At 51.7% G+C, this 26398-nt stretch overlaps 1 protein-coding gene across 1 annotated transcript in view; it reads right to left on the bottom strand.

The window, feature by feature from the left end:
* Positions 1 to 26398, bottom strand: part of Csmd1 (CUB and Sushi multiple domains 1) — a 1029359-nt gene that overhangs the window by 123187 nt on the left and 879774 nt on the right. Inside the window, exons 27-33 of the mRNA XM_070015936.1 lie at positions 24294 to 24485; positions 17306 to 17444; positions 14394 to 14581; positions 10792 to 10986; positions 6608 to 6724; positions 5716 to 5829; positions 4114 to 4209 (exon numbers count right to left, since the gene is read on the bottom strand). Of these exons, the coding sequence (XP_069872037.1) occupies positions 4114 to 4209; positions 5716 to 5829; positions 6608 to 6724; positions 10792 to 10986; positions 14394 to 14581; positions 17306 to 17444; positions 24294 to 24485 (1041 nt within the window). The remainder of the gene's footprint in view (positions 1 to 4113; positions 4210 to 5715; positions 5830 to 6607; positions 6725 to 10791; positions 10987 to 14393; positions 14582 to 17305; positions 17445 to 24293; positions 24486 to 26398) is intronic.

Here is a 26398-nt window from a genome sequence, read left to right as displayed (position 1 = left end):
CTGAAAAGTGGAATGGGATTCAGTTTGGACAATACTCCATACGGCAAAGATGCTCGCCATGCCAAACTGTTTGGGAGGAGCCACACCTGTGAAATGTGCATGCTTTGTTTTGTCTTACGTTACAGAAGCCAAAGATTATTCTGACCAAACTATGATTGAATTCCGTGTTGAACTATTTTCTCTCAGTGGGCTAAAAGTAACAAAGGTAGATACTCTCTGTTACTGTTGAAAATGTTCATGATAGCCCAGACCCACTCACTCATTTCCATACCTAGAAGAGAAATATCACTCTATATAATAACTATAATATTCTGGAGTAAAAATATTGCCTAAAGTCCTTTTGTCCTACTTGTATGTCTAAGTATTTTGTTACAGTTGAATGATCATGTGCAGGAAATAAAAACAGACAGCCACTGGATGATCCACAAATGTCTCAAGGATATTGTGCAGAATAAAGGAATGGCTCCATTGCTCATCCGTGTGCTGGCACTGAATTACTTTGCAATAACCTGAGGACTTTAGTGTGGGCCACCCAGGAGAGTGTGGCTTCCTTCCCCCTAGAAATTGACACAGAAGCCTTACAGTTTTAGTTTTTGTGTCTTTTTTTTTTTTTGCCAGTATTGGCAAAAAAACTTCATGCATGCTAGGCAAGCACTCTGCCGCTAAGCCACCTTCCCAGCCCAGTCCTCGTGGTTTGCTAACTTTGGTGTGAGTTATTTGAAGGGAGATAAAAAAGGTATTGAGAAATAGATATTTGTGGAAAGGGCAGGCACAAACTAAGAATTTGAAAACAGTAGCACTGACAAGCCACTAGCCTGCACGCTTCACTAGAACGCAGTCATGTGACCCAGATAAAGGGTAGCGTGCAAGTGCCAAAATGTGGCCTCACGGGACCACGTGGTCAGACATGAGCATTCTGGCACACAGAATGCTCATACATGTCATACACGCTCATCCTGCCCTCCGTGACCTCCCGTCATACATGTTCATCTCGCACTGCATACTCATTGGGCCACACGTGGCCACTCTGTCCTATGTGAGCTCCTGGTCACGCTTGGCCACCAGTACCCAACCACGGCCCTGTGCAGCCCTCCTGGTGGTACAGGAAGGGCTCCTGGGTGCTCTGGGAAGAGGGCTGCCTGCCCGCAGCTACCCAGGGTGCCAGGGTCCTGGGGCATGTGCACTCCCTTCCCAGTGTTGGGGGGGCGGCAGGGGAGGGGAAGGGGCAAAGACCAAACCAACCAGGCAAATCCCGGGTTAAAGCCATGCTCAGCCACAAAGCTCCAGGAACCTGCATTTCTTTGCAAGTGTTGCAGATGGTAACAATTCCACGGCTGGGGTCTCCAGAGAACCAAGCAGGTGGGTGCAGAGCTAGTGCAGACCGCAGCCACCATCCCACACAACATCACAGGTGTGGTGTCTGCATGCTGAACTGCCACCCCTCACAGCGGAGCTCTGTGCCCGTCTGTGCACATGGAAGACGCCACTGGGCGGTGTCACATTTTAATGAGCAAGGGAAGAATGACTCTGTAAGCACACAGGCCTGACTAGAACTTCCTTCTCTGAATAACCAATGCTCAGTTTAACTCCTCGTAGGTACTGAAATCATCCTCTGTTGCTCTTGAGTGAGGTACCAACCCCTCTCGTGATCCTCTCCTGTTATCTCCAGAGGGGTGAAAACCATTTGCCTTTGTATGAACTTCCTGGCTAGAAGCAAGAGAAGCAGGCACACGGGCCTTACAAAACGTCCAGTGTTAGTCACTATTGATTCTTAAGTACAAGAACAGACTCATGCACACACACACTCTGCAAAGGAATTTGGAATTTACTGAAGATTAGGAGTGGTAAGGGACAGCTTGCTCAACTTGGTTATTCTAACAATGTCAATTTTTTTAAAAATACTAATGTTTATTTTTATGTGTGTGTGCCAGACCTGGGGCTTGAACTCAGGCCTGGTGCTGAGTTCCAACTGGGATCCTCAAGTCTCAATCTTCTGAGTATTCACATTTAATTTTTATGTGTTAATTATTTACATATTAATAGCCATAGCTGACCATTTTTACTCCCATTCAACCAGCCACGGTTTAGAAGGTGTTAGAGATACTCACCCTCCTAATTGCCCAGCATCATTCCATCCTTTCTCCTCTACACCCTTAAATACATCTTGTTGGTGTAAACAGACTCTCCTGACAGAGGAAAGCTTTGAGGCCGGCCTTTGCAGGGCGAGATGGCTACAAGCGACTGATAAGGGATAGAGAGGGTGCTACTGTTCTCATACTGTCAAGGCGTTCTCTAGAGACGCGGTACTTAAGGAAAGAAGCCCCAGCTAAATGCACTTTCTTTCCAACTGTGATGAACACAGGGGTGGCTGGTGGCCTAGTTAGGCTAAAGCCAAAACTCTGAGCTGCTTCTCCTGTGGAGCCTGGCCGACCTCTGAGGACCCTGCCCCAGTCTGTCCCGATTCCTGCCCGGCCTCCTCTCTGCCGAACATCTGCGCACGGCCTAAGAGGCACTGGTTCAGGTTTGCAGAGCGAATATGCACACAAAAGCAAAACGGAGGAAGGAAAATAGCCTCACTTTCCAATCGGAAGCAACGGGTCTTAAATGACATCTAAGTAAAAAGAAATACAACCTAAAAAAACAAACCTATAAAGTTACAAAAGTGCTAAAAGGTTATAAAACACAAGCAAACTAAGAGAGGTATTTAGAGTGGTAGATGTGTATGTTTTATCCTGTTCTCTCTTTCTCTCTCTCCTTCCTTCCTTTCTTCCTTCTCTCCTTTCTGAAAAGTGACTTCGTTTCATAATGAAATGTGGCATTGTGTGGTGTACTTTCAATGTATCTTATTAAAGAAGTTTCTAAGATCTCAGCCCTCATGCAAGGGCGTAATTAGATAAAACACGACGTTTCCCACCACCTTGTGCAGCTGGGCCGAGCTGCACCACGGCTGATGGTTCTGTCGTCCCCTGACATCACTGTGTAAATGGAAAGGGCAAACAGTGTGGAAAGAAGCTAATAGTTCATGAAATCATTTCATCATTTATACACAAAAGCGTGATTTGGGTGGGCTCCCTGTGTGAAGGGGGTTCTGCTGGGTGGGGACCCCTCTGGGCCTCGGGGGGGCTCCCTGTGTGAGGGGGGTCTGCTGGGTGGGGACCCCGCCGGGCCTCAGGGGGAGCTCCCTGTGTGAGGGGGGTCCACTGGGTGGGGACCCCTCCGGGCCTGGGGGGCTCCCTGTGTGAAGGGGGGTCCGCTGGGTGGGGACCCCGCTGGGCCTCGGGGGGGCTCCCTGTGTGAGGGGGGTCCGCTGGGTGGGGACCCCGCCGGGCCTCGGGGGGGCTCCCTGTGTGAGGGGGGGTCCGCTGGGTGGGGACCCCGCCGGGCCTCGGGGGGGGGCTCCCTGTGTGAAGGGGGTTCTGCTAGGTGGGGACCCCGCCGGGCCTCGGGGGGGGCTCCCTGTGTGAAGGGGGTCCACTGGGTGGGGACCCCACCATGCCTCGGGGGGGCTCCCTGTGTGAAGGGGGTCCACTGGGTGGGGACCCCACCATGCCTCGGGGGGGGGCTCCCTGTGTGAGGGGGGTCCGCTGGGTGGGGACCCCGCCGGGCCTCAGGGGGGCTCCCTGTGTGAAGGGGGTCCACTGGGTGGGGACCCCACCATGCCTCGGGGGGGGCTCCCTGTGTGAAGGGGGGTCCGCTGGGTGGGGACCCTGCCGGGCCTCAGGGGGAGCTCCCAGTGTGAGGGGGTTCTGCTGGGTGGGGACCCCGCCGGGCCTCGGGGGGGCTCCCTGTGTGAGGGGGGTCCACTGGGTGGGGACCCCACCATGCCTCGGGGGGGCTCCCTGTGTGAAGGGGGGGTCCGCTGGGTGGGGACCCCACCATGCCTCGGGGGGGCTCCCTGTGTGAGGGGGGTCTGCTGGGTGGGGACCCCACCATGCCTCGGGGGGGCTCCCTGTGTGAGGGGGGTCTGCCGGGTGGGGACCCCTCCGGGCCTGGGGGGCTCCCTGTGTGAGGGGGGTCTGCTGGGTGGGGACCCCACCATGCCTCGGGGGGGGCTCCCTGTGTGAGGGGGGTCCACTGGGTGGGAAGCTGGCGGGAGGCCCCGCCAGGCCTTACCCTGGTACACAAAGTGGAAGCCGCGGGCCGACGCTCCGCTCTTGGCGCTGAATCGAAGCAGAATCTGGTTGGACGTGGCCAGAGGCAGGGTCTCACCTGAAGTAACAACAGACAACAGGTGAGACCGTGAGGCCGAGCGCACGCACAGCGCCCTGCAATTTAAATATTATGTTGAAATCTCACAAAAAACGCTTTGAACGTCAGAAACAAAAGACCAAGCCATGCCATCGGGGACCCAAAGAGAATCTTTTAAGAGTATAACCCTGATTCTGGCTGTGCACTCTGCTAAATGCCTTGTGATCGTCGTTTCACCTCATTTGCACTTTGTTTTGACACATACACCAACGGCCCTTTTGGCTGAATAGGGGAGATGTAAGTATCAGATGAGTTATTTATAACCAATCACCTTAACGATCATGACTTGCTGGAATTGTATTTAAAATTAAGAAAATGTATTTGAGTCTAGAACAGTCATTCTTAAAATCAAAGATTCAGAAAATACCTTCTGACATAAAATTTGTCCCCTACAGCACAACCTGCACCTGGGAGCCCTCCCCCCTGGGCCAGCTGAAGGTCCTCGGCGAGCAGAGGCTGCGCCTGGGGGGAGGGGAGGATTTTAGATCTTGTCTTCTGACGTGTTTGGCGTGTATGGCATTCTGGCATCAGGCACTGACCAGAAAGAACAATACATAGGTTTTAAGATTATCTTTGTTTTTTATGTTGGTCCTGGGGCTTGAACTCAGGGATTGGACACTGTCCCTGAGCTTTTTTTTTTTTTTTTTGCTCCAGGCTAGTGTTTTGTCACTTGGCCCACAGCTCCACTTCTGGCTTTATTCTTTTTTGGTAGTTAATTTGAGGTGAGAGTCTCAGGTACTTTCTTTCCCAGGCTGGCTGAGACCACGATCCTCAGATCTCAGCCTCCTGAGTAGCTAGGATGACAGGTGTGAGCCACCGATATCCCCCCCCATCATTTTTAAGATTTTTGATGCATCAGAAAACAGTAAGACAATGAAAACACTGAAATCCTAACTTTGATTAGTCAACACCTGTGACACACATAGGTAAATTTACCTGGGTAATGATTTTGTAAACTTACTAAATACTGCAGTAGTTAATTCACAGGTAGGTTAAAGAAGGGTCCGATTACCGATGAGTATGGTCAATACATTGTTCTGTGTTAATCGAATAAGATACAGGCATCCCTGGCTATCTACAGAAATGTCTTCTAAGACCCCTCTCCAACTTGTCATTGCTCTGTGTTTGCCTGTGGGTACAGGTTGGGAAGGGCAGGACAAAATGTCAGAAGATTTTATCGCCAGCAGGGAGCCTTCAACTCATAGATGAGGAAATAAAACACGCAGGTGATTTTCCATCCCCTCTTCTTCTCTTGACATTCACGGGCTCGGTGGGTAAAATGAAAAAGGCAGAGGTAATATATGAAGCTGCCATCTTTTAAAATCTCACCTCTAAAATAAACCTTTGCTAAACATACCTAAAAATTATAAGTGCTTACATCTCTCATTCATCAAAAGCTGAAAAAAAGAGATGAGTCTAAAATTAGCTTTGTTCAGTAGAGTGGAGGACAAATGGTTGAAATTTTACCAGAATGAGAGCCGGAGAGCGAGCTGAGAAGTCTGTCCTGTGGGTGCGCCCCGTCGAACAGCTCTGCCAGGTCGCTCAGCGCCGTCTGGAAGTAGGCGAACTGCCCGAAGACCACTGGAAAAGGAAGGGGCATGCGTGAGGGAAGGGCACGCTACAGGTTCCCAGCTCCCGCGAAGACTCTTGCCCTGAGGATCCTGTAATTGCGAATGTGAACTGTTCTTCCCTGCCTTCTAATTTTTTAGAGATTAAATAATTTTACTTTGCTTCTTGCCTTTAAGATAAGAGGTCTTTAGGTATTTAATAAAAGGAGACATAATCTTTTCTGCCTAATTTGAACATTAAATGAAGTATATCTATTTTTTTAAATAAATAATCTTTATTAAGATAGCGGAAGTCCACCTGTAAGGGTGTCCTGTTATTAATGAAAACTGATTCCACGAGAACATAGCCTGGCCAGGATCAAGACCTATGATGCTTTGGTGACATGCATGTTCATTTGCACTAGCATTGTGTATGGAAGAGAAGCCAGCTCTCCTGAGTATCTTGCATTCTGACTTTAGAATTCCCAGGGAGAAGCTCCGGAGGCTCTTGGCAAGGTGACCTTCCCCAGCAGATAAACGAGCAGAAACAGCTTCGGAGCCTGGTGACGGTGGGAAAGCACTCTCCCACTGCCCTCCTGGTCCTCCCCACCCAACCCTCCCTACCCACATCTCCCAAATAAATTATTGTCTTGTCAAAGGCCCAATGCCTAGGTCTTTTAATTAGCCTGATAGCAAGTCATCTGCGCATCATTATATTACCTTATTCTCTCGAGAGCTGTTTCTTTTTATCAAAAGACAGAAAAGTTCAGCACTGAAAAACATATGACAACAAATGGAAAATCATGCCTTACCAAATTCCTTAGGGACGGTTATGGAGTAGAGGCAGACCTGTCCCGCGGTGTAGTTGTGGGGGTAGTTGGGTGACAGGACCACCCCCTCGGAGCCTGTGTACTGACCCCCACAGGGCGCTGCAAGGCAAAGCAGCAGGGAGTGAGCGCCGCCCGCTGTGACAGGCAGCTTCCACAGGCCAGGGCACGGCGGGGTGCGCGCAGCCCACAGCCCGCACCCCACAGCCCGCACCCCACAGCCCACAGCCCGCACCCCACAGCCTGCAGCCCGCACCCCGCAGCCCGCACCCCACACCCCACAGCCCGCACCCCGCAGCCCGCACCCCACAGCCCGCACCCCACAGCCTGCAGCCCGCACCCCGCAGCCCGCACCCTGCAGCCCACACCCCACAGCCCGCACCCCGCAGCCCGCACCCCACAGCCCGCACCCCACAGCCTGCAGCCCGCACCCCACAGCCCGCACCCCGCAGCCCGCACCCCACAGCCCGCACCCCACAGCCCGCACCCCACAGCCCGCAGCCCACAGCCCACACCCCGCACCCCACAGCCCGCAGCCCACAGCCCACAGCCCGCACCCCACAGCCCGCAGCCCACAGCCCGCAGCCCACAGCCCGCAGCCCACAGCCCGCACCCCGCACCCCACAGCCCGCACCCCGCACCCCACAGCCCGCACCCCGCAGCCTGCACTCCACAGCCCACAGCCCACACCCCGCACCCCACAGCCTGCACCCTGCAGCCCGCACCCCACAGCCTGCACCCTGCAGCCCGCACCCCACAGCCTGCAGTCCGCACCCCACAGCCCGCACCCCACAGCCTGCACCCTGCAGCCCGCACCCCACAGCCCGCACCCCACAGCCCGCACCCCACAGCCCGCACCCCACAGCCCGCACCCCACAGCCCACAGCCCACAGCCCGCAGCCCACAGCCCGCACCCTGCAGCCCGCACCCTGCAGCCCGCACCCCGCAGCCCGCACCCCACAGCCCGCACCCTGCAGCCCGCACCCCACAGCCTGCAGCCCACAGCCCGCACCCCACAGCCCGCACCCCGCAGCCCGCAGCCCGCAGCCCGCAGCCCACAGCCCGCACCCTGCAGCCCGCACCCTGCAGCCCGCACCCTGCAGCCCGCACCCCACAGCCTGCAGCCCACAGCCCGCACCCCACAGCCCGCAGCCCGCAGCCCGCAGCCCGCAGCCCACAGCCCGCAGTCCGCACCCCACAGCCCTCACCCTACAGCCCGCAGCCTGCAGCCCGCACCCCACAGCCCACAGCCCACAGCCCACACCCCACAGCCCACAGCTCGCAGCCCGCACCCCACAGCCCGCACCCCACAGCCCGCACCCCACAGCCCGCACCCCACAGCCCGCAGTCCACACCCCACAGCCCGCACCCCACAGCCTGCACCCTGCAGCCCGCACCCCACAGCCCGCAGTCCGCACCCCACAGCCCGCAGTCCGCACCCCACAGCCCGCACCCTGCAGCCCACAGCCCACAGCCCGCACCCCACAGCCCGCACCCCACAGCCCACAGCCCACAGCCCACAGCCCACAGCCCGCAGTCCGCACCCCACAGCCCACAGCCCGCACCCCGCAGCCCACAGCCCACAGCCCACAGCCCGCAGTCCGCAGCCCACAGCCCACAGCCACAGCCCGCAACCCACAGCCCACCAAGGTGTGTACAGCTATGTGTGAGTGTGTGCATACATATGTGTATGTGTGCATGGGTACACAGATGTGAGCCTGTATATACACCCACCTGTGTGTGTGCACATGCACGCACGCACAGAGCTGAGGCGTAGGTGCGTGTGCATTTCATTCCTTTCCTCTAAGTATTGTATTGAATTCAGCACTGATTTGCAGAGAACACAGAAGCCTGTGGTGTCTCCACGTGCACAGCTGTCCTCAGAGAGCAGGACGGGGCCTCCTCCCAGGTCCAGGTGTCCTGGTGAACGGCACAGCCCACCCGAGGAGCCTTGGACCAGAGGGTAAGGGTCCCCGGGGGCTATCTTGAGGGATTGCTTCTAAGACCCCTCTCCAACAAGCAATTGCTGTGTGTGTGTGTGTGTGGGGGTATAGGTTGAGGAGGCCTGAGACACCATGGTTACAATTCGTGTAACAGGATTTGGAAACGTTACCATTCCTTTTAAGTTCCTCCTCCTCTTGTTCTTATGCCCACAGGAATGGTGGCAGTGCTGTGACTGCACATCCACCCTGTGGGGACCCCTGCCTCCTCCCCGCCCGCTCCCCACCTCCTTGCCCTTCCTCCCTTGCCCTTTTTCCATTCCTCATATTTCTTCAGTGCACTGCTTTTGTTACAGCAATTTTCAAGCACTAACACAAGTAGAAATTAGAGCTGCCGCCTGTAACCCTCTCATGACTAATAAAGTCCCAGAAGATGGTAGCCCAGATGTCAAGTGTCCCAAATCTGCCTCTTAGTGTGGTCATAAGTCACGCTGTGAGTCAAAGGAAACAGCCCAGACAGCAGACAGCTCAGGTCTCTGCCCAACATCTCGTAGACCCTTTGCCCAACTAGGCATAGCCATGCTGCTAACACATTAATTCTGTTGCTCCATAGTACTGGTGTTTTCACACCTTACATAGAAAATATTGTCAAAGTGGGGCACCGGTGGGTCACACCGGCCATCCCAGCAACCCAGGAGGCTGAGATCTGAGGATCATGATTTGAAGGCAGCCAGGGAGGGCAGGAAAGTTCATGAAATTATTATCTCCAATTAACCACCAGCAAAAGAGCTCAGGGAGAGTGCCCAGGCCCTGAGTTCAAGCCCCAGGACTGATACCAAAAAAAAAAAAAGGAAGAAATATTATTTTCATTTGCAGAGGAAGATACCATAATCTAATCCCTAAAGCAAAAGACTTTCAATGCATTGTGGATTTCCTTCTGCATGTTGACCTGTCAATTTCATTTTGTCCTCACATTTATTACTCACATCTGGTAAGTTAGAACAAAATCTTTATTCTAAGAAGTTCTAAAGGGCAGTGTTTCAAAAATAAGAAAAAAATGAACACTAGAATTTACTTTTCTTTTAGCTTAGTCCTATACATTTCAAGCAGAAAATGCTTCAAATATCTACTTTCTAGATAAAAATAATTACCCCATTACAAATTTTATACAAGAAGTATAAGCAAAAAGTGGAAAAAAATGAATGCTGGTCCAACATGTTGATGCCCAAATCATCAGGAACTGGTAACTTACTCTTACCAAGGACATTATCTGAGGTGTGTTTTCAGCCAGACCCACAGACTTACTGTGTCTGGGGACAGAACGGAGGGGCATTCCTGTGTGGAGGGAGAGAATCCTTAACAAGATCAGAGCTCAAACACACAAGAATGGCGGCCCAGGCTTGCCAACAAGATGCTGGCTTCCGCTGGGTGTGACAGGGCCCTGTCAGGTAAGACTCCCGGGGGAGGGGGGGTTATGGAGAAAAGGCAGGTCCATCCAGAAATGAGTGTGGTATTCAAATCTGTCCCTCTGACTCTACGTAACTTTCCATCTCCGTCTCTGTCTCTGTCTCTCCTCCCTTTATCTATTATTGATGTTTTTATCTATCAGGAGAAAAGCACCTAGACAAGAGTTATTTGTACCTCTTGTTAAAGAATACCAAAACAGTGAAAGTTTACAGTCACCAGTGATCTGACTCAAAGAGGGGTCATGTTTCCCAGAATCAAGGAGAGCAGCTCTGACCCTGGCTAAGGAGGCGATGGAGATGAGGCTCATACTCACTGTGTGCTGACCCAGGGCACCAGCACGCATCACAGCCCCCCAGGGGAGCCTTCTTATTCTTTAAGGAGGGAAGGAGGGAGAGAGGAAGGGAGGAGGGAGAAAAGGAGGGAGCAAAGGAGGAAGGGAAGGAAGGAAGCAAGGAAAGAAGGAAGGGAGGGAGGGACGGAGGGACGGAGGGAGGGAGGGACGGAGGGATGGAGGGAGGGACAGAAGGAAAGGAGGGAGGGTGGGAGGGAAGAGGAGAGGTGGGAGGGAGGGTGAGCTGGAGGAGGAGGGAGAGCTGGAGAGGGGAGGGAGGAAGAGCTGGGGAGGTAAGGAAGGAGGGAAAATTGTGGAGGAGGGAGGGCAAGAGACTTGGCGGAGGCAGGCCAGAGGGAGGGAAGGCTCAAGGGAGCGAGGACAGGAAGACGGGGCAGGAAGCCAGACGCACGGAGCCCGTGGGGGCTCACCGTTGCAGGTGGGCAGCGCGCGGTTCCAGGAGGGCTTGCCGTCGGCCCCGATCACACATGCGATGGACGCGGGGTCCTCAATCTTGTAGCCCGAGTCACACTGGTACGTCACTGTGGAGCCTAGTTTGAAGTCAGTTCCAGTCCTCGTCCCGTTCATTATGTTCCCAGGGTCAAAGCAAGCCTCCCGAGGTTTCTCTGTGGAAGTAATCAGTTGACCTCCGTCAGGACGGCCACCTCGGCCAGCACCGTGGCTCCTGCCCACAGCCAGATCTCTCAGGGTGAGCCCTGGAAGGCCATGGGTCAGAGCCAGCGGAGGCAGAAAGTCCCTGGGGCTCCATCTTGAATTACCCAGAAAAATGCTGGAGTGTGAGCAGCCAGCTCTGAGCAAGGAAGCTGGGTGGGAGGGAGGGACTGAGTTCAAACCCTGGTGCGGTGCTCAAGACACCATCTGAAAATAACTACACCCAAAATGGCCAAGAACACGGCACAAGCGGTAGAGCACTTGCCTACCAAGTGAGAGGCTCTAAGTTCAAACCCCAATACCACCAAAAATGTTTGTTTGGTAGTGTGTGTGTGTGTGTGTGTGTGTGTGTGTGTGTGTGTGTGTATAGTTGCAGGGTTATTAATAATTATCAAGGGTAACTTGAGCTCTCCTTCCCTTCTGATTATAAACAAATGTTCCAGCTATGTTCCTTTTGGTTTGACGATTTCATCCCAGCAAAAGTTCATGTGTGTTATTTTTCTCTCACTACTCAAGTGCCAGTCATATAAATGCTATAATATTGAGAAATATGTGTAGAAGATTCAAATTCTTTTTTGTTTGTTTTTGGCCTGGGATCAGTATTAGTGAACTGCTGTTATTTCCTCCTTTTGGAGACCCAATAATCCTGCAATTGTACGAACAGTTGCAGGAGAGCCATGGAGAGACAGGAGCAGTGCACGGCGGACTCCGGTGGTCTGGCTGAGTGCCGTGGCACGGTCAGTCCTGGTGGCCTGGCTTTGGTGCTCACACACTGTACCTATGTACAATGGTGCAGCTCAGTGGAGAAAAACCAGGTAAGAAAGCCACCCTAGAGCCTTCAGGTAAGTGTTAGCTGTGACGCTTTCAACAGCCCACGATCAACGATCAACATGGAGCAGAGAGCTTCCCTGGAAATCATCCGCAATGCTGACCACCGCACACACCAAACCGAGTTCCATGACTGGATTTTGCTGGTGTTTTCTTCACAAGTGTGTCCGGTGTTGTATTTTGCTGGTGTTGGTCTCGCAGAGTGTGGTTGGGTATTGTGGGACCAGTGTTCTCCATTGGCTTTCTTGAAAAGCTGTGTGATACCTGGCAAATGGTACCAGGGTCTGTTGTGGTGGCCTGGAGTATCAGAGAGAACAGAACACACACCTGCAGGCTGTGAAAAGCTGTTTCATCCTGCCCGGTTTGCTTTCATGCAGGCGTTCATTCAGAGTTGCTGAGCAGCTGGCGTCTGAAGCACCGGGCTCTCCGACTTCATTTCTCCTACTGAAAGCTCACTGCGTCCCCAGCGTCCCGGTCTGTCCACATCCACAGCCCCGTGCCTTTTGGCTGTCTTCTGCTCCGCGTCTCTTTCAGCATGAGTTCTGGTCTGGCCAGGAGCTCTGTACCCAGCCTGCTACTTCCAGGCACTAATCTGAATTTCGGTGGCCGGGATTTCCTCAGACAAGCTGTGTCTAATCTTTTCGTTCTGTTTACAAGGCTGTCAGTGCAGAATGCTTGGTGATAAATCACTGCACCTTTTTCTGCTCGCAATTCACCCTGCTCCTAATTAGACGGCTTCATAACCTGTGTGTTTTACTGCAGTTCCTGTGTGTTTTACTGTCATTTCCACTTAGGGATAGCTTCGTGCCTCCCACGCTGGAGGCTGCGTGGAGGCTGTGTGTGGGGCTCGAGCTGGCTGCGGGGTGTGATGCCCTGGGCCTCTTCTCCTTCCACGGTGCCCGGCGGGGTGCTCTTGCTGGCCTGGCTGCCCGGTGGGAGCTGCGCTGGAAATAGGAGCTCCAGTGTTACTTTCCCTCGACGCATGGCCACAGACACCACAGGAGAACTTTTTAAAACCACTGAGGTGGATGTTCTAGTTCTGAAGAGTGCCAACAGAGAGGGGCCACTGGCCTGGCGCTGTCTGTGTCCTTTACTTCCTGAATTCCTGACTGGTTCAGAGTGCCTGGGGACCCAGCAATCGACCTCCTCCTCCTCCTCTTCATAGTCATCTACATCCTGCTCCTCTACATCCTCCTCTTCCTCTTCTCCCTTCTCCTCCAGATCCTCCTTCCCTTCTTCTACCTCCTCCTCCTCCTATATCTCTTTCCTCCTCTCTTCCTTTCCTCCTTCTCTTCCTCCTCCTCCTCGTCCTCTTCTTCCTCCTCCTACATCTCCTCCTCCTCTCTTTCTCTCCACTCTGGGTAGATGTTTCTTTTTGTTGTTTGTCTGCTGGCTTGCTTGGCTGTGTTTGTTTTGGTGGCATAGACCAAGTACTTGCAAGGACTTCTTATGCAAAAGACACAGGATCCCCCTCTGCTGCCCAAGTATCTAAGTATTTTTCTATAGTTTAATAAAGACCACTAAGTTTGCACATCTTTATGTTTTGGGGGAAATTAGTTCATCTATTTAAAGCCATAAAACTATGGTTCTATTGAAGATGTGACAGAGATAAAAAGTATCCTCAAAAGCCAGGCCTGAACTCAGGTCCTGAAAGGAAGACAGGCTCAAGGCTGGTCATTAGAGCCGCACAGCTCAAGACCCAATTTCAAACACACACACAACACAGGTCTTTTTTCTTTTTTTGCCTTGCAGTTTTCTCTAGAAAAGGAACTCAAAATTGAGCACACATATTTTCATGGCCTTGTGAATAGAAGACACGCTGAGAAGGGGTCCTCTGTTACATGTCCTCTGATTCTCCGTGTCACACCTTGTGTTTCCGTGGTTCACATGGAGATTAGACATTAAACAATGTATTTGTCTGCACAGACCCAAGGACACAATGCTTGAGTTTGGTGGATCTGAGGTGGGTTTGTGATTGTCTGGTTTCTCTGCATCTTACGAGAGGTGTGGCGGGTCTCGAAGCCAGCGCTGCCAGCCCAGAGCTTCCGAGGCCCACAGGGGGCTGTGAGGGAGGGAGGGGAAGCACGGGGCTGTCTGTGGTGAGAAGAGTGGAGGAAAACCAAGCGCACTCTAAACCTAGCCATTCTGAAGACATCAACCAGCTGTCAAGAGCTAGTGTCACCTATTTCTCAAACGTCCTCAAATTATTACATGAATAGGCTCCAGAGTATTTCTAAATTAGTATACAACTTGGGAGGAAATTCTCCAACCTAAAAAAATGAACAGTAAGGCAATCAAAAATAATTCCGTGTTGGCGAGAGCTGTCCGTGTGACTCTGGGATTCCTTTTCAGGGGAGCGGTGGGTTCTTAGGGACCTGGGCGATACGGGCCCAGGGCGCCTCACAGAGCCCCCCGCCCCCGCCGGTCCCCGCGCCTCCCGAGTACCTTTGAACTCAATGGCAAAGCCGGACAGGCCCATGGAGGCGCCTCACAGAGCCCCCCGCCCCCGCGGGTCCCCGCGCCTCCCGAGTACCTTTGAACTCAATGGCAAAGCCGGACAGGCCCACGGAGGCGTCGCTGCGGAAGGCCAGCAGGAGGCTGTTCCCGCTGCTCTCGATCCTGTCCGGGGCCTGGGAGCCCTGGAAGCTCCCGATCAGGGGGCTGTTGGAGTCCTCACCTTCGTAGATGTGCAGGAAGTCGTAGCTCGGCTCCATGTTGAAACTGAAGGGCAAGGAGAGGAGGGGAGGGGGTGAATTCTTGATGCCCGCCTAGCACCGGCTCAGGGATCAGGCCCGCCGGGCCTTTGTGTTGGAATTTCAGCACACAGGAGTCCAGTTCAATGTAGCGGCAGGCACCGTGCGAAAACAGCAGCACCCTTGTGCTGGATACTAGCGTTCTGCATGCCCGCCACCCTCGACGCGGCTCAGAAGAGACGTAAAGGCAGTAATGTAAGTGTAACACCCACCAGTTTGCTAATGACAGACTCACAGCAGGAGGCTACCAACACATTATGCTCATCAAGATTTGAATTTTATGAGAGTGTTTGTAATTATATTTATCTATATATGTGTGTGCATTACATATAATATATATTATATCATGTGGGTATCACTGTGTATCCTAAAAGAATTTTTTTAAAGATCTTCATATATTTTTATCTTCAAAATTGTAATTCTTGGTTTCTCAGCTAAATCAGCCAATATAACATTACCCACAAGGGTAATGTCTGGGAACAACACCCAGACACTCCATTTTCGCTCTCTCTTTCTCTGTGTATGCGTGCTGTCCCCAGTTTCTTCCTCTGCTTTTTATTAATACCCCGGCAAGGACTGGGATAGCGTGCACTGCCCGCCCCTGCCACGGCCGCAGGGCCATCTGTGGCCCCCTGTGGTCCAGCCCTGCTGACCAGCGAGGAGGAGGAGCTGAGGTCACCTTGCTGGCCTCCGCCCTCCTCTCCTCCTCATGTGAGCGTCTTTGCATCTCTCACAAAGACGCCACAAAGGCAACCAGCAATGTTTTTTCTTCCTGTTGGCAGAAATCTTCAATAATTGGGGCAGAAAGAGCCATGTCATTTGGTAATTAGCACAATGTGCTGCTTAAGTGGTTCTAGTTCTTCTGGTATGTCCAGGGAAAAGCAAGAGCAGCAGGCAATCTCCTGGGGTCCAGCCACCTGCTGAAGGACAGAGAATGCTCCCGCCCCCCACCCCGCCCTGGGCAGCTCGGAGTCCAGGCTGCCCCTGCCACAGCAGGAAGGTCTTGGGCTCCCGGCCCCCGGGGCTTTGTCTGCTTATTTGCCACTTCTCTGAAGTCAGAAATGAGGGAGTGAAAGATGGCAGTTACTAAGTTTGGGGGCTTGTAGGAACTGTGTCAACTGAGTGGAATTTTATTGGCATAATCATTTTATTTAGAATACTTCACAAAATGTCATTTGCATTTGACTGTTGCATTCCCAGTATCTGGCAGAGCTGGTTATTAGTAAAGGTTATTTATTGAACCCTGAAAATGCTACCGGACGCAGGAAAAACTCACAGCTGTCTGATCTCTCTTCATATAAACTGTAGCTCATACATAGAAGGCTAGGGTGACGTTTATAGTGAATATGCTTCTCTTTGCCAAGACCTGTGGTATTTGAACCTACAATGCTGTGCACACATGTGAGCGCTAATGCCAGCCCACGGGGCAGGGCTTCCAGACGTGTCACTGTAGCGGCCCAGGGACAGGTGAAGGTGTCCCTCCACACTGACAGCAGGGTCCAGCCCGAGCCCGGGGATGCCCCCGTGCTGCCAGTCCTGGAATTCTCTCCCATTCCTCATCCAGATCCATCATCCCTCCTGGATGGGCCTCCTGGGTGGGTCCCCCTGTGACCAGCCTCCGACACCAGCCTTTGTGAGCTGTCCCTGCGGACGGAGGGGCCGGCGCCACACGGGCCCAGGCAGCTCCAGCCCAGTGCCCTCCCTCATTCTGGCCTCCGCACCCCACAATATGGACCACGGTGGTAAGAGTGTGGCACTAAACAAAGACTCAGTGATACCCAGATACACGCCAGCCAGCCTCCTTTGCTTTGGAAAATTGTGGTGGCTTTAGTAAGCTCAGACAGTGATGGCTTGTCACTGTGTTTTACCCGCATAATTACAGACGCTGGGAACAGGTGTCACTCAGAGCTCACCATGACCCGTGAGAGGCACCCATCCCTGAGCAGGGACGCATGGGCCACAGGAGAGGAGCGGCCCCGCGCGGGTTAAATACATACAGCTGAACGCTGGGACCCTGGCTGGCTGAGCAATCCCCTGGGCAGTCTACAGAATAATAAAATATCACTTCTACTCAAGTCAACAATCCAAGTGTCACACTGGATACAACTGTGGTATTCAATAAAATTTAAATTCCATGAACTGTACAAAAATAAGGGCATACTACAGAATCTGTCTTTTCAAATCAGTGTTTGAGCTTTTATCATCTCCAAAGGCAAGGATGCGCGCAACTCCCACAAGTGGGGTCTCGAGGGAGGCTGTCCACCCCGCCCCCGGCCCTCACCGTAGGAGGAGCTTTGCTCTCCAGCCAGAGGAGCCCCACATCCTCGCTGTGGAGAAGCATCAGCCTCTCGGCTGGAGAAGAGCGGGGCTCGCTGACTGGAAATACTATGGAACATGCCCGTGTCAGAGTCTGCGACTCTACGGTCTGCTGATCAAGCCTCTGCCGCAGGAGTCTCCCTGAGCAGGACAGACCGTGTTTGAATGTAGCGCGTGTGCACGGGCTAGCACAGTGCTTCTGCGCACAGCAGCAGTGTCCACTCGGACCACGGTGCCTGCCACGCAGGGCGTGTCCGCAGACACGAGGCCCAGGGCTCTCCTAGACCAAAGGTAGAGAGAGGCTTGAAGTCACCTCTGGTGAGCATTTCCAGTCTAACTGACAGCGGGACCGAGCGGGACCCTGCACCACACGTACCTTTTGAATATCAAGGCGATGACGAAGTCCGCGTTCACCTTTATCCTCCAGTCGCACTCCTTCCCAGGGGGGTAGGGCTGGGGGTAGTTGGGGGACAAAATGACACCCGCTGGTCCTGTGAGATTCCCTCCACACGCAGCTACAGAGAGCAAAGCCACCAGGGAGGTTAGCCGAGGGGCGGGGGGGGACCCGAGCCTCTCCCACCCAAAGCACTGTGGTGTCCATTACCAAGATAAAACTGTAGGACCCAGAAAGCCAGAACATTCTCATGTGCGTGTTGAAAAATGTTCTGTCACGCTTCTTCATACACACACACACACACACACACACACACACACACACACACACACACACACACATATATAATGGAACACAACAGAACATATAATATGTAACATAATGCATTATAGATAACGAAGCATGACAGAATACATAGTAATATATTATATATAAAACTACCTATAAGGAAAATTCTCAAACTATTGACAAATACAATTTTATGACTATAATTTAAAATTTTACCCAAACCCCCTCCATCTCCCTCACCCCCAAAATACAACTTGGAGATAAAAATATCCCTGGACATCACCACATGGTCTTTGTAATTGTTTTTCCATTTTATGTAGGTTACAGCCATTTATTTTTTCTAGGACACAGCTTCGTGCAATGTAATAAATAACCTCTATCTGTTGTTTGCTTTGCCTCTGATTCTATCACATTTCCGACATTTCCTAGATCATTAGTGCTCTGGAAGTGCTGGCTAAGTGAACAAATGTCACTGTAGGCTTCCCGTGGCTTTCTGGGAGGCGTGGGGCCTAGCTGTTTATCCCACACATCAAAGTACCAAAACAAACCCCATTTAAGTGAGAGAGAGAGAGAAAGAGAGAGAGAGAGAGAGAGAGAGAGAGGGAGAGAGAGAGAGATGTACACACACTTATATGTATATGTATATGTTTGTGTGTGTGTGTGTGTGTGTGTGTGTGTGTGCGTGTGCGTGTGTGTGTGTAGTAAGTAGAAGTTGAGATGGGAAGTTTACCTCCAAAATACAATTTGATGAGATTGCTCAGAAGTCATTGTAGGAAGGAAGCACTGTTGTGACGATGAATTCAGAATTAGTTACGCTGCCCTCTGTACCGGCAAGCAGTAATAGAGAGCTTGTTTTAATAGGCTTCCTGTTTGTTCTTGAATCTGAAAATGTTTAGTATCACTTTATGCACTCGATAAGAAATTCTCTTTAATCTTCTACCACAAGGAAGCTGTGGAGACAGCACGGATATATAAGGACACATATCTTGCGCTGGTGATGTTTTTAAAATGGGGGACTCCGAGGGGTAGCGGATTGTTTTAACCAATCACTCCAATTAAATGGCGACATTCCTATAACTCTCCACAGACACAAGCAGGAAAACAAGCCACCAGGCTGGCAGTCACCCCCACTCCACAGCCCTGTGGAAAACAGAGCGAGCGCGCAAAGCGGGGCCCTGCGAGGTCTGTGCACCGCAGGGCTCAGAGATGGGTGAGTTGCCAGGAGATTTTTGTGGCAAACTCGAGTCTGATCGAAGACAACGTCTGAATGATGCCCTGGCCATGTCTGGGAGGTGCATGCTCAGAAGTGATACCAGCCAGAACGTGAGGCTGGTGCCCCTCCCCCAGAGAGAAGGAGGCAAAAGTTGAGAAGGTTCCATCCCAAACAGGTTTGGAAGATAAAAACGAACAGGTTCAGGGCTCTGTCCCAGGCTGCTCCCAGCAGGCAGGCTTCGGCTGTGATTTAAGAACTGACTCACAGGAAGCCCAAGAAATCCTGGCCTCTCCTGAGAGGCCAATGCAGAGGAGGCAGTTTCAAGGCTGAGAGGTGGAACTAAGTGCCGCAGCCGGTTGAGTGTGCATTCCCTTGAGTCCTGGGCCCCCTCTTTTGAGCTCCATTAGGTTTTAACTAGAGAGCTTGCAAAATGGTTTGGATAGGATTGGAATTTAGCAGAAAAGGCAGCTCAGAAGCTCCAGGAAACTCGCCAACAGGGAAGGGCGTAGAGGTAAAACCCAAATCCTCACCCCACTGGCCCTGGGCACGGGGGCCTCCCCGTGACCTGTGGCAAGGTGTCAGCACTCTACTCTTCACCATCTGCATCAAACCATGTGAACACTCGCCCCTTCCAGAGATAATCAGTCCTTAGACAGACATCCTGCAGGTCCGGGAGGGATAGCAAATAGAATTTAGAGGCCAGGCACCGGTGGCTCACGCCTGTCATCTAGCTAATCAGGAGGCTGAGATCTGAGGATCGCGGTCAAAGCCAGGCCTAGCAGAAAAGTCCATGAGACTTTTCTCCAATAAGCCACCAGAAGACCAGATGTGGTGATTAGCTCAAGTGGTAGAGAGCCAGCCTTGAGCTGAAGAGCTGAGGGACAGCGCTCAGGCCCAGAGTTCAAGCCCCATGGAGAAAGAAAGAAAAGAAAAGAAAAGAAAGAAAGAAAGAAAGAAAGAAAGAAAGAAAGAAAGAAGAAAGAAAGAAAGAAAGAAAGAAAGAAGGGAAGAAGGGAGGGAGGGAGGGAAGAGAGAGAGAGAAAGAAAGAAAAGAAAGAAAGAAAGAAAGAAAGAAAGAAAGAAAGAAAGAAAGAAAGAAAGAAAGAAAGAAAGAAGAAAGAGAGAATTTAGCAGACTCAGGCTGTTTCTGCTGTCCAGAATTCTATAGAATTTGGAGCTGGAAAAAGTGAATGTGGGCTCCCAAGACAGAGGCTTCTACAGAATCTGGAGCGGGTAAACATGACCACAGGCTCCTGACCACGGAGACCAGAGGGTTTGGAGGAAAGCCTGCTCCAACATCACGGCCCCTTGATCAGTGGTCATTTGACCTGTGGAAAGCAGTCATCTGGCCTAGACAGTGCAGAAGTCCATTTGCAGGGTACCTGCGGGAGAGGGAGGAAGGCGCCACGCAGAGCCAGAGAGAAATCAGCCACAGGTGGAAACGGGCCTGGAAATGGGAAGTCAGGCAATCTCACACAGAGGAGACCAAGTAGGGCGCAAGATGCTACTGTGCGGAGGGGAAAGGAAGTTAGTTAGCTGCCTAACCTGGGCATATATATGTTTGATGAACTTAAAATGCCAGCTATCATGAGGATTCGGCGCTGCGTCCACATTAAGTTATGAAGGTCAGAACTACCACAGGCTCGGAGTTTCTAAGTTGAGGGGAAGAAGCCCATTTGCCTTAACCCAGTGTCACAGTTGTGAATGAGTTTGGACAAATGTCCCACAGGGATGCGAGCTTGTAGAAAATGGGATTTACCAATTTGTGAATGATCCTCGGTGTGCTTTGTGCAACACAGAGTTCGTTATACCTCTCTCCAGAGGAACAGCGCCTAAATCACTTCATGGGGTAATAGCTGCAGCTTCAGCTGCAGTCAGCTGAAGGGGTGTGTGTGTGTGTGTGTGTGTGTGTGTGTGTGTGTGTGTGTGCATATATACACATGGTATTGCTGTTCTGAGCAAGCAGAGCTGTCTTCTGCAGACATGCTATGCAGCCATGAAAAATGACTTGAAGGACACATAACACTAAAGAAGCCATTTGCTGATAAATGAAACCTATAGCTCGTAAAATAATCATTCAGGCAGTGTTTCTTAAACACACTTCAAAATAGGTGACTATATAAACATGAATTTTATGATTCTATGACTCTACTGATGGTAACAGCCTTTCTCTCCTCTTTGTGTCTTACTAGGGCTTATTGATAACTACAATCAACACATATTATCTTTAAAAAAGGAAAAAGGAAATTAATCAGTGTCTTGAATCCTGAGCACAGAATTGCCTGCTGGCTGCATCAGACCAGCCTCTGTCCTGTTATGTGGATATTTTACAGAGGACATAAGCCCTACTGCTAAAAAAAAACCCACAGAAGTATGATGTAATTAAAAGACACTGTTCACTTGTTCCAATTACAGCTCTCCCATAAGGTCTACATGTGAGGTGCGTCTAATTGCTAAAATAAGTGATCATTCAATTGCCAGCAGATGATTCCAGCCTGCCTTTGAAACAACTAGTCCTTAAACTACTGAGCACAGAATTAATAGTTGCTGGCCCAAACTAGGTGGCTACCCCTAGTCACCTTAACCAAAAGTCATACTTTTAACAAAAAAGTGTGGAATGGTTTGCGGGCCGATCATATCTTAGATGAACCTAAGAGCTGAATTGTCTCTTAGAGATCAACTTGTAGTTGTGTTGCTTTTGAGTGTGTTCCTCCACAAAGTCAAAACATGTGAAAGTGGCAAGGTTAAAATAAAAAGTCTTTCTGGGGCTGGCTGGCAAGGTGGCTCAGAGGTAGAGTGCTTGCCTAGTATGCATGAGGCCTTGGGTTTGATTCCTCAGTACCACATACACAGAAAAAGCCGGAAGTGGTACTGTGGCTCAAAAGGGTAGAGCACTAGCCTTGAGCAAAAGAAGCTCAGGGACAGTGCCCAGGCCTGACTTCAAGCCCAGGCCTGGCAAAAAAGAATAACAAAGCCTTTCTAATTAAATCCAGGCTGGTGGTTTAAATGGAGGCTGAATTATAGGGAATGCCTCCACCCAGGAAAAGAAACCTGCAGCACCTTCAAGGCTCCTGGTAATTCCACAGTCACTTAAATGCACGGCAGGACTCACCGAGGTCAGGAAATACAAATGGGCCCCACACATGACGCAAACACGAACTGCTGTCTGTCCACACATGACATAAACACGGCTGCTGTCTGCCACACATGACGCAAACACGGGCTGCTGTCTGCCCACACATGACGCAAACACGGGCTGCTGTCTGCCACACATGACACAAACACGGGCTGCTGTCTGCCCACACATGACACAAACACGGGCTGCTGTCTGCCACACATGACGCAAACACGGGCTGCTGTCTGCCACACATGACGCAAACACGGGCTGCTGTCTGCCACACATGGAGCAAACACGGCTGCTGTCTGCCCACACATGACACAAACACGGGCTGCTGTCTACCCACACATGGAGTAAACACGGGCTGCTGTCTGCCACACATGACGCAAACACGGGCTGCTGTCTGCCACACATGACGCAAACACGGGCTGCTGTCTGCCACACATGACGCAAACACGGGCTGCTGTCTGCCACACATGGAGTAAACACAGGCTGCTGTCTGCCACACATGGAGCAAACACGGGCTGCTGTCTGCCCACACATGGAGCAAACACGGCTGCTGTCTGCCCACACATGACACAAACACGGGCTGCTGTCTGCCCACACATGGAGTAAACACGGGCTGCTGTCTGACCACACATGATGCAAACACGGGCTGCTGTCTGCCCACACATGGAGCAAACACGGGCTGCTGTCTGCCACACGTATGATGCAAACATGGGCTGCTGTCTGCCACACATGACGCAAACACGGGCTGCTGTCTGCCCACACATGACGCAAACATGAGCTGCTGTCTGCCACACATGACGCAAACACGGGCTGCTGTCTGTCCACACATGACGCAAACATGGGCTGCTGTCTGTCCACACATGGAGCAAACACGGCTGCTGTCTGCCCACACATGGAGTAAACACAGGCTGCTGTCTGCCACACATGGAGCAAACACGGGCTGCTGTCTGTCCACACATGACACAAACATGGGCTGCTGTCTGTCCACACATGGAGCAAACACGGCTGCTGTCTGTCCACACATGATGCAAACACGGGCTGCTGTCTGCCCACACATGGAGCAAACACGGGCTGCTGTCTGCCACACGTATGATGCAAACATGGGCTGTGTCTGACCCACACATGGAGCAAACACGGGCTGCTGTCTGACCAGGCGACAGCACAAAATCTCATCTGTCTTCGTGAATAGTCCAGGATAAGGGACTATAATTATTTCCCTAAATTCTCCATAGAACACGAAGGATCTTCCAATGGAGAATTTCTTTGCTGGTGTGCTGGGGAGAATAAAAATCTCCTTTACACTACAAAAATCTCTTCAAGGTCACAGTATGCAAAGTAACCCCTTAACTGTGGCCTAACATCCCATTCTCTCTCTCTCTCTGCTAAGATTAATTAAATTTAACATTGTTCAAAAAGACTATGAAAAAGTTCTAATTGAACTGTGATAGTTCATTAAAATAATGAAGCTAAGTAGAGTTTCTTTTGAAAATAAAGATGAAATACTCTAAATAGGTATTTTATATTAAAATGTTTAATTGAAAGAAGAGACAATGTACATGTAATTACTACCTTATATAAAATGTATCTCCCTAAAATCACATTTGTGATAGATCACCTTAGATGGTTATTCAAACCAAAGGCTGCAAAACCATCTATCACCCTTCCAATAAGGCAGGCAATACAATTTTAATGAAATGTTGGAAGAAAATCTTTTCCTTTGGTCTTCATTTTCACTGAAACAATATAATTTCTAGCTTTCAGGATTCTATTTAGCATGTGCTGCTACTGTGGGAAAAGCACATCTCACAAGAGAAAGTGCTCTTTAGTAAGGAGGTTTTGCTTGGGGGCCTTTTCTCATATTGCAAATGAGAATAGTAATGGTAGGGATATGAATTTTGAGCCCTTTGCAATTTTAAATTGCAGTACTTTGGCTGATCCATGTTTATATAAGAATTACTAAGGATGAGAAATGCTAGATAAATGTCAATTACTGTACGTTAAATAAGCTACTTCCTTTATTTCACATAATTAAATAAAGCTTAAAGGTTTAACATAGAATTTTTGTGTGGCCCCAGATCATCCAAGGACCTTTCAGGAACTCTGGAGAGACAACTCCAACTCAGCCGACAGTAGCAGGACGGTTCAATGGGGCAGGGGTGCACATCCACACACAGGACAGCAGGAGGGGCACGGGTGCACATCCACACACAGGACAGCAGGAGGGGCACGGGTGCACATCCACACACAGGACAGCAGGAGGGGCACGGGTGCACATCCACACACAGCACAGCAGGAGGGGCACACATCTACACACAGAATCTCTGCCTCTGCGTGGCTGATACCTATGCATGTCGGAGGGTCTGGCTGCCAGAAGAACCGGCTGTTGAGCTGCACACAGGTGACCTTGGCCTGTCCTTGGAGCTGGTAGCCAGGGTCGCACTGGAAGGTGATGGTGTCACCGGGCTCCCTGCTGTCACCGTAGCGGGTCCCGTTCTGCATCGTCCCGGGATCATTGCAGGTGGAAGCGATGGAGGCTGCAAAGAACAGGCAGGCCACATCAGAGGCACGGACAGCGTCTGGGGGACGGCTTCCGCCCAGAACAAGGGCAGCGTGCGGTGAACACCAAGGACTGCTCCGCCACGGATCTCTCTGATGGCAGCATCTTGCTAACAGCACCTTCTTGAGGATGTAAGTGGTTATGGATTTTATCAAGTTTAGCACCTCATCCCTATATTACACAGGGTACACCCATACTCCCTCCAGTAACTCCTCAGTTATACCTTAATTAAAAAGCCAACCACGGGTAAACGATCTAATCAGAGCACACCCATCTCTAAGGAAGAATGTCCTTAAGGTCTGAACTCTGTGCTGAGGGTCCAGACGGGAGGCAGGGCCCCTCCCCGGGCCTGTGGGGGCAGGGCACAGGGAGATCATCAAAATGGCCAGCACTCAGCCGGCCAACCCCCAAACTCTTAGCAATGGCTCTAAGATGACAGTCTGCACTTTGACTTTAAAAACATGTGCTGGGAACTTCAAACCATGTGAGCAGCCGGCGGCAGCCAGCCAGACAGGCTCGGGCTCCTCAGAGCGGCGGAGGCCGGCCCGGTGCTCACACGGGACTCACCCATCACTCTACTTCTGAGGGAGGCCCCTTGGGTGTCCTGCCAATGCTCAGGCCTCACCGCCGCCTGCCACACGCTGCCACACGCAGCCAGACGCTCACCCACACCAGGAAGCACGCCTGAGGAGCCAACGCTTACAGATCTCACTTTCATCAATCTTACTTTCAGGAGAACGCGTCCTCTGCTCCCACCCGCCTGTACAGGATGAGGACCGGCAGTGTGCTTCTCTACCAGGTCTTGGGGCATAAGACGGGCGGCCCCAGCCTCATCTCCCCACCCCAGCGTCCAACCGAGCCCATCTGCCTCTCCCCTTGTGTAAAGGCTGGGATGTGGTGTACACGTGGGCTTCTAGCCACAGAGGGCCTCCAGCCCAGGAAGGACAGAGTGACGGACAACAGAGGGCCGGTGACACTGCAGAGCTGTGCTCAGGGACTCGGGGCCCTCACTAGAAGGGCCGATACCAGGAACGCCACATCAGGCGGGACCTGCCTCATGCCCCAGAGCGGCTCATTAGGGCTTCACTAGAAGTTAGTGAGCACTTACAATCACCATCTCCTAACACTCCGGAAAAAACAATTCCAGGCTCCTATCAACCGGGAAGAGGAGGGGAGGTAGCGGGCTGGGCCGGCTCTCCTCCCCTCTCCAAAGCCCAGCCGGGGGGGCGGGAGCTGTGGAACTGCAGCGTTAAGATGGGTGCTCGTGCATCTAGAACCCGGGACAGAAGCCACGGGGTGTCCTCCAATCCAGGGCGGGCCGCCACTCGCCTCTCCCACCCACTCTAGTTAGCTTACGTTATCCCTGCCTTGCTTCTCGGTGCAGTGACGGCAGGACAGCTACAGGGGATGCTGTCCCGTGGAGTTCTGGACACATCGCTGCGGCCCACTCTGTGCAGCGCACTACCACAGAGCCGGGAGAGGATAGACAGATAAACAGACAGAGCTAATCATACAGACATAGCTAACCTCTATAGCGCCTAAAATATAAGACTTTAGATAGACAATCTATCCATCTATGCTGCAGTTTTCCCATGAACTCTTCAATAAACAGCAGTCGATGCTCATTCATTAAGATACACAGTCTGGAACAAAGGGGCACAGATTTTCCAAGGAAGGACGGTGAGTTCCAGCACTCACACCAACCTTGTATAAACCTATGTTCTTTGGAGCCTTTTCCTGGAGCCCACAGCCCCATTCACATGAGATGGAAATGCAGAGCACTCTGGCTTCCTTTCGGCGGCCAGTGTGCTTGGGTTAAAGTTTCGGCACGGTTTTCTTTACCACTGTTGAATCCAGTTTATTCGCCCTCCAATTATGTCCAGCCCTGCA

Source organism: Dipodomys merriami, unplaced genomic scaffold, assembly GCF_024711535.1.
Source record: "Dipodomys merriami isolate MVZ:Mamm:240054 unplaced genomic scaffold, mDipMer1.0.p SCAF_12, whole genome shotgun sequence".
Taxonomy (NCBI): Eukaryota; Metazoa; Chordata; class Mammalia; order Rodentia; family Heteromyidae; genus Dipodomys; species Dipodomys merriami.
Note: the sequence above shows the minus strand (reverse complement) of the source record. Positions and strands in the feature narration are given on the sequence as shown.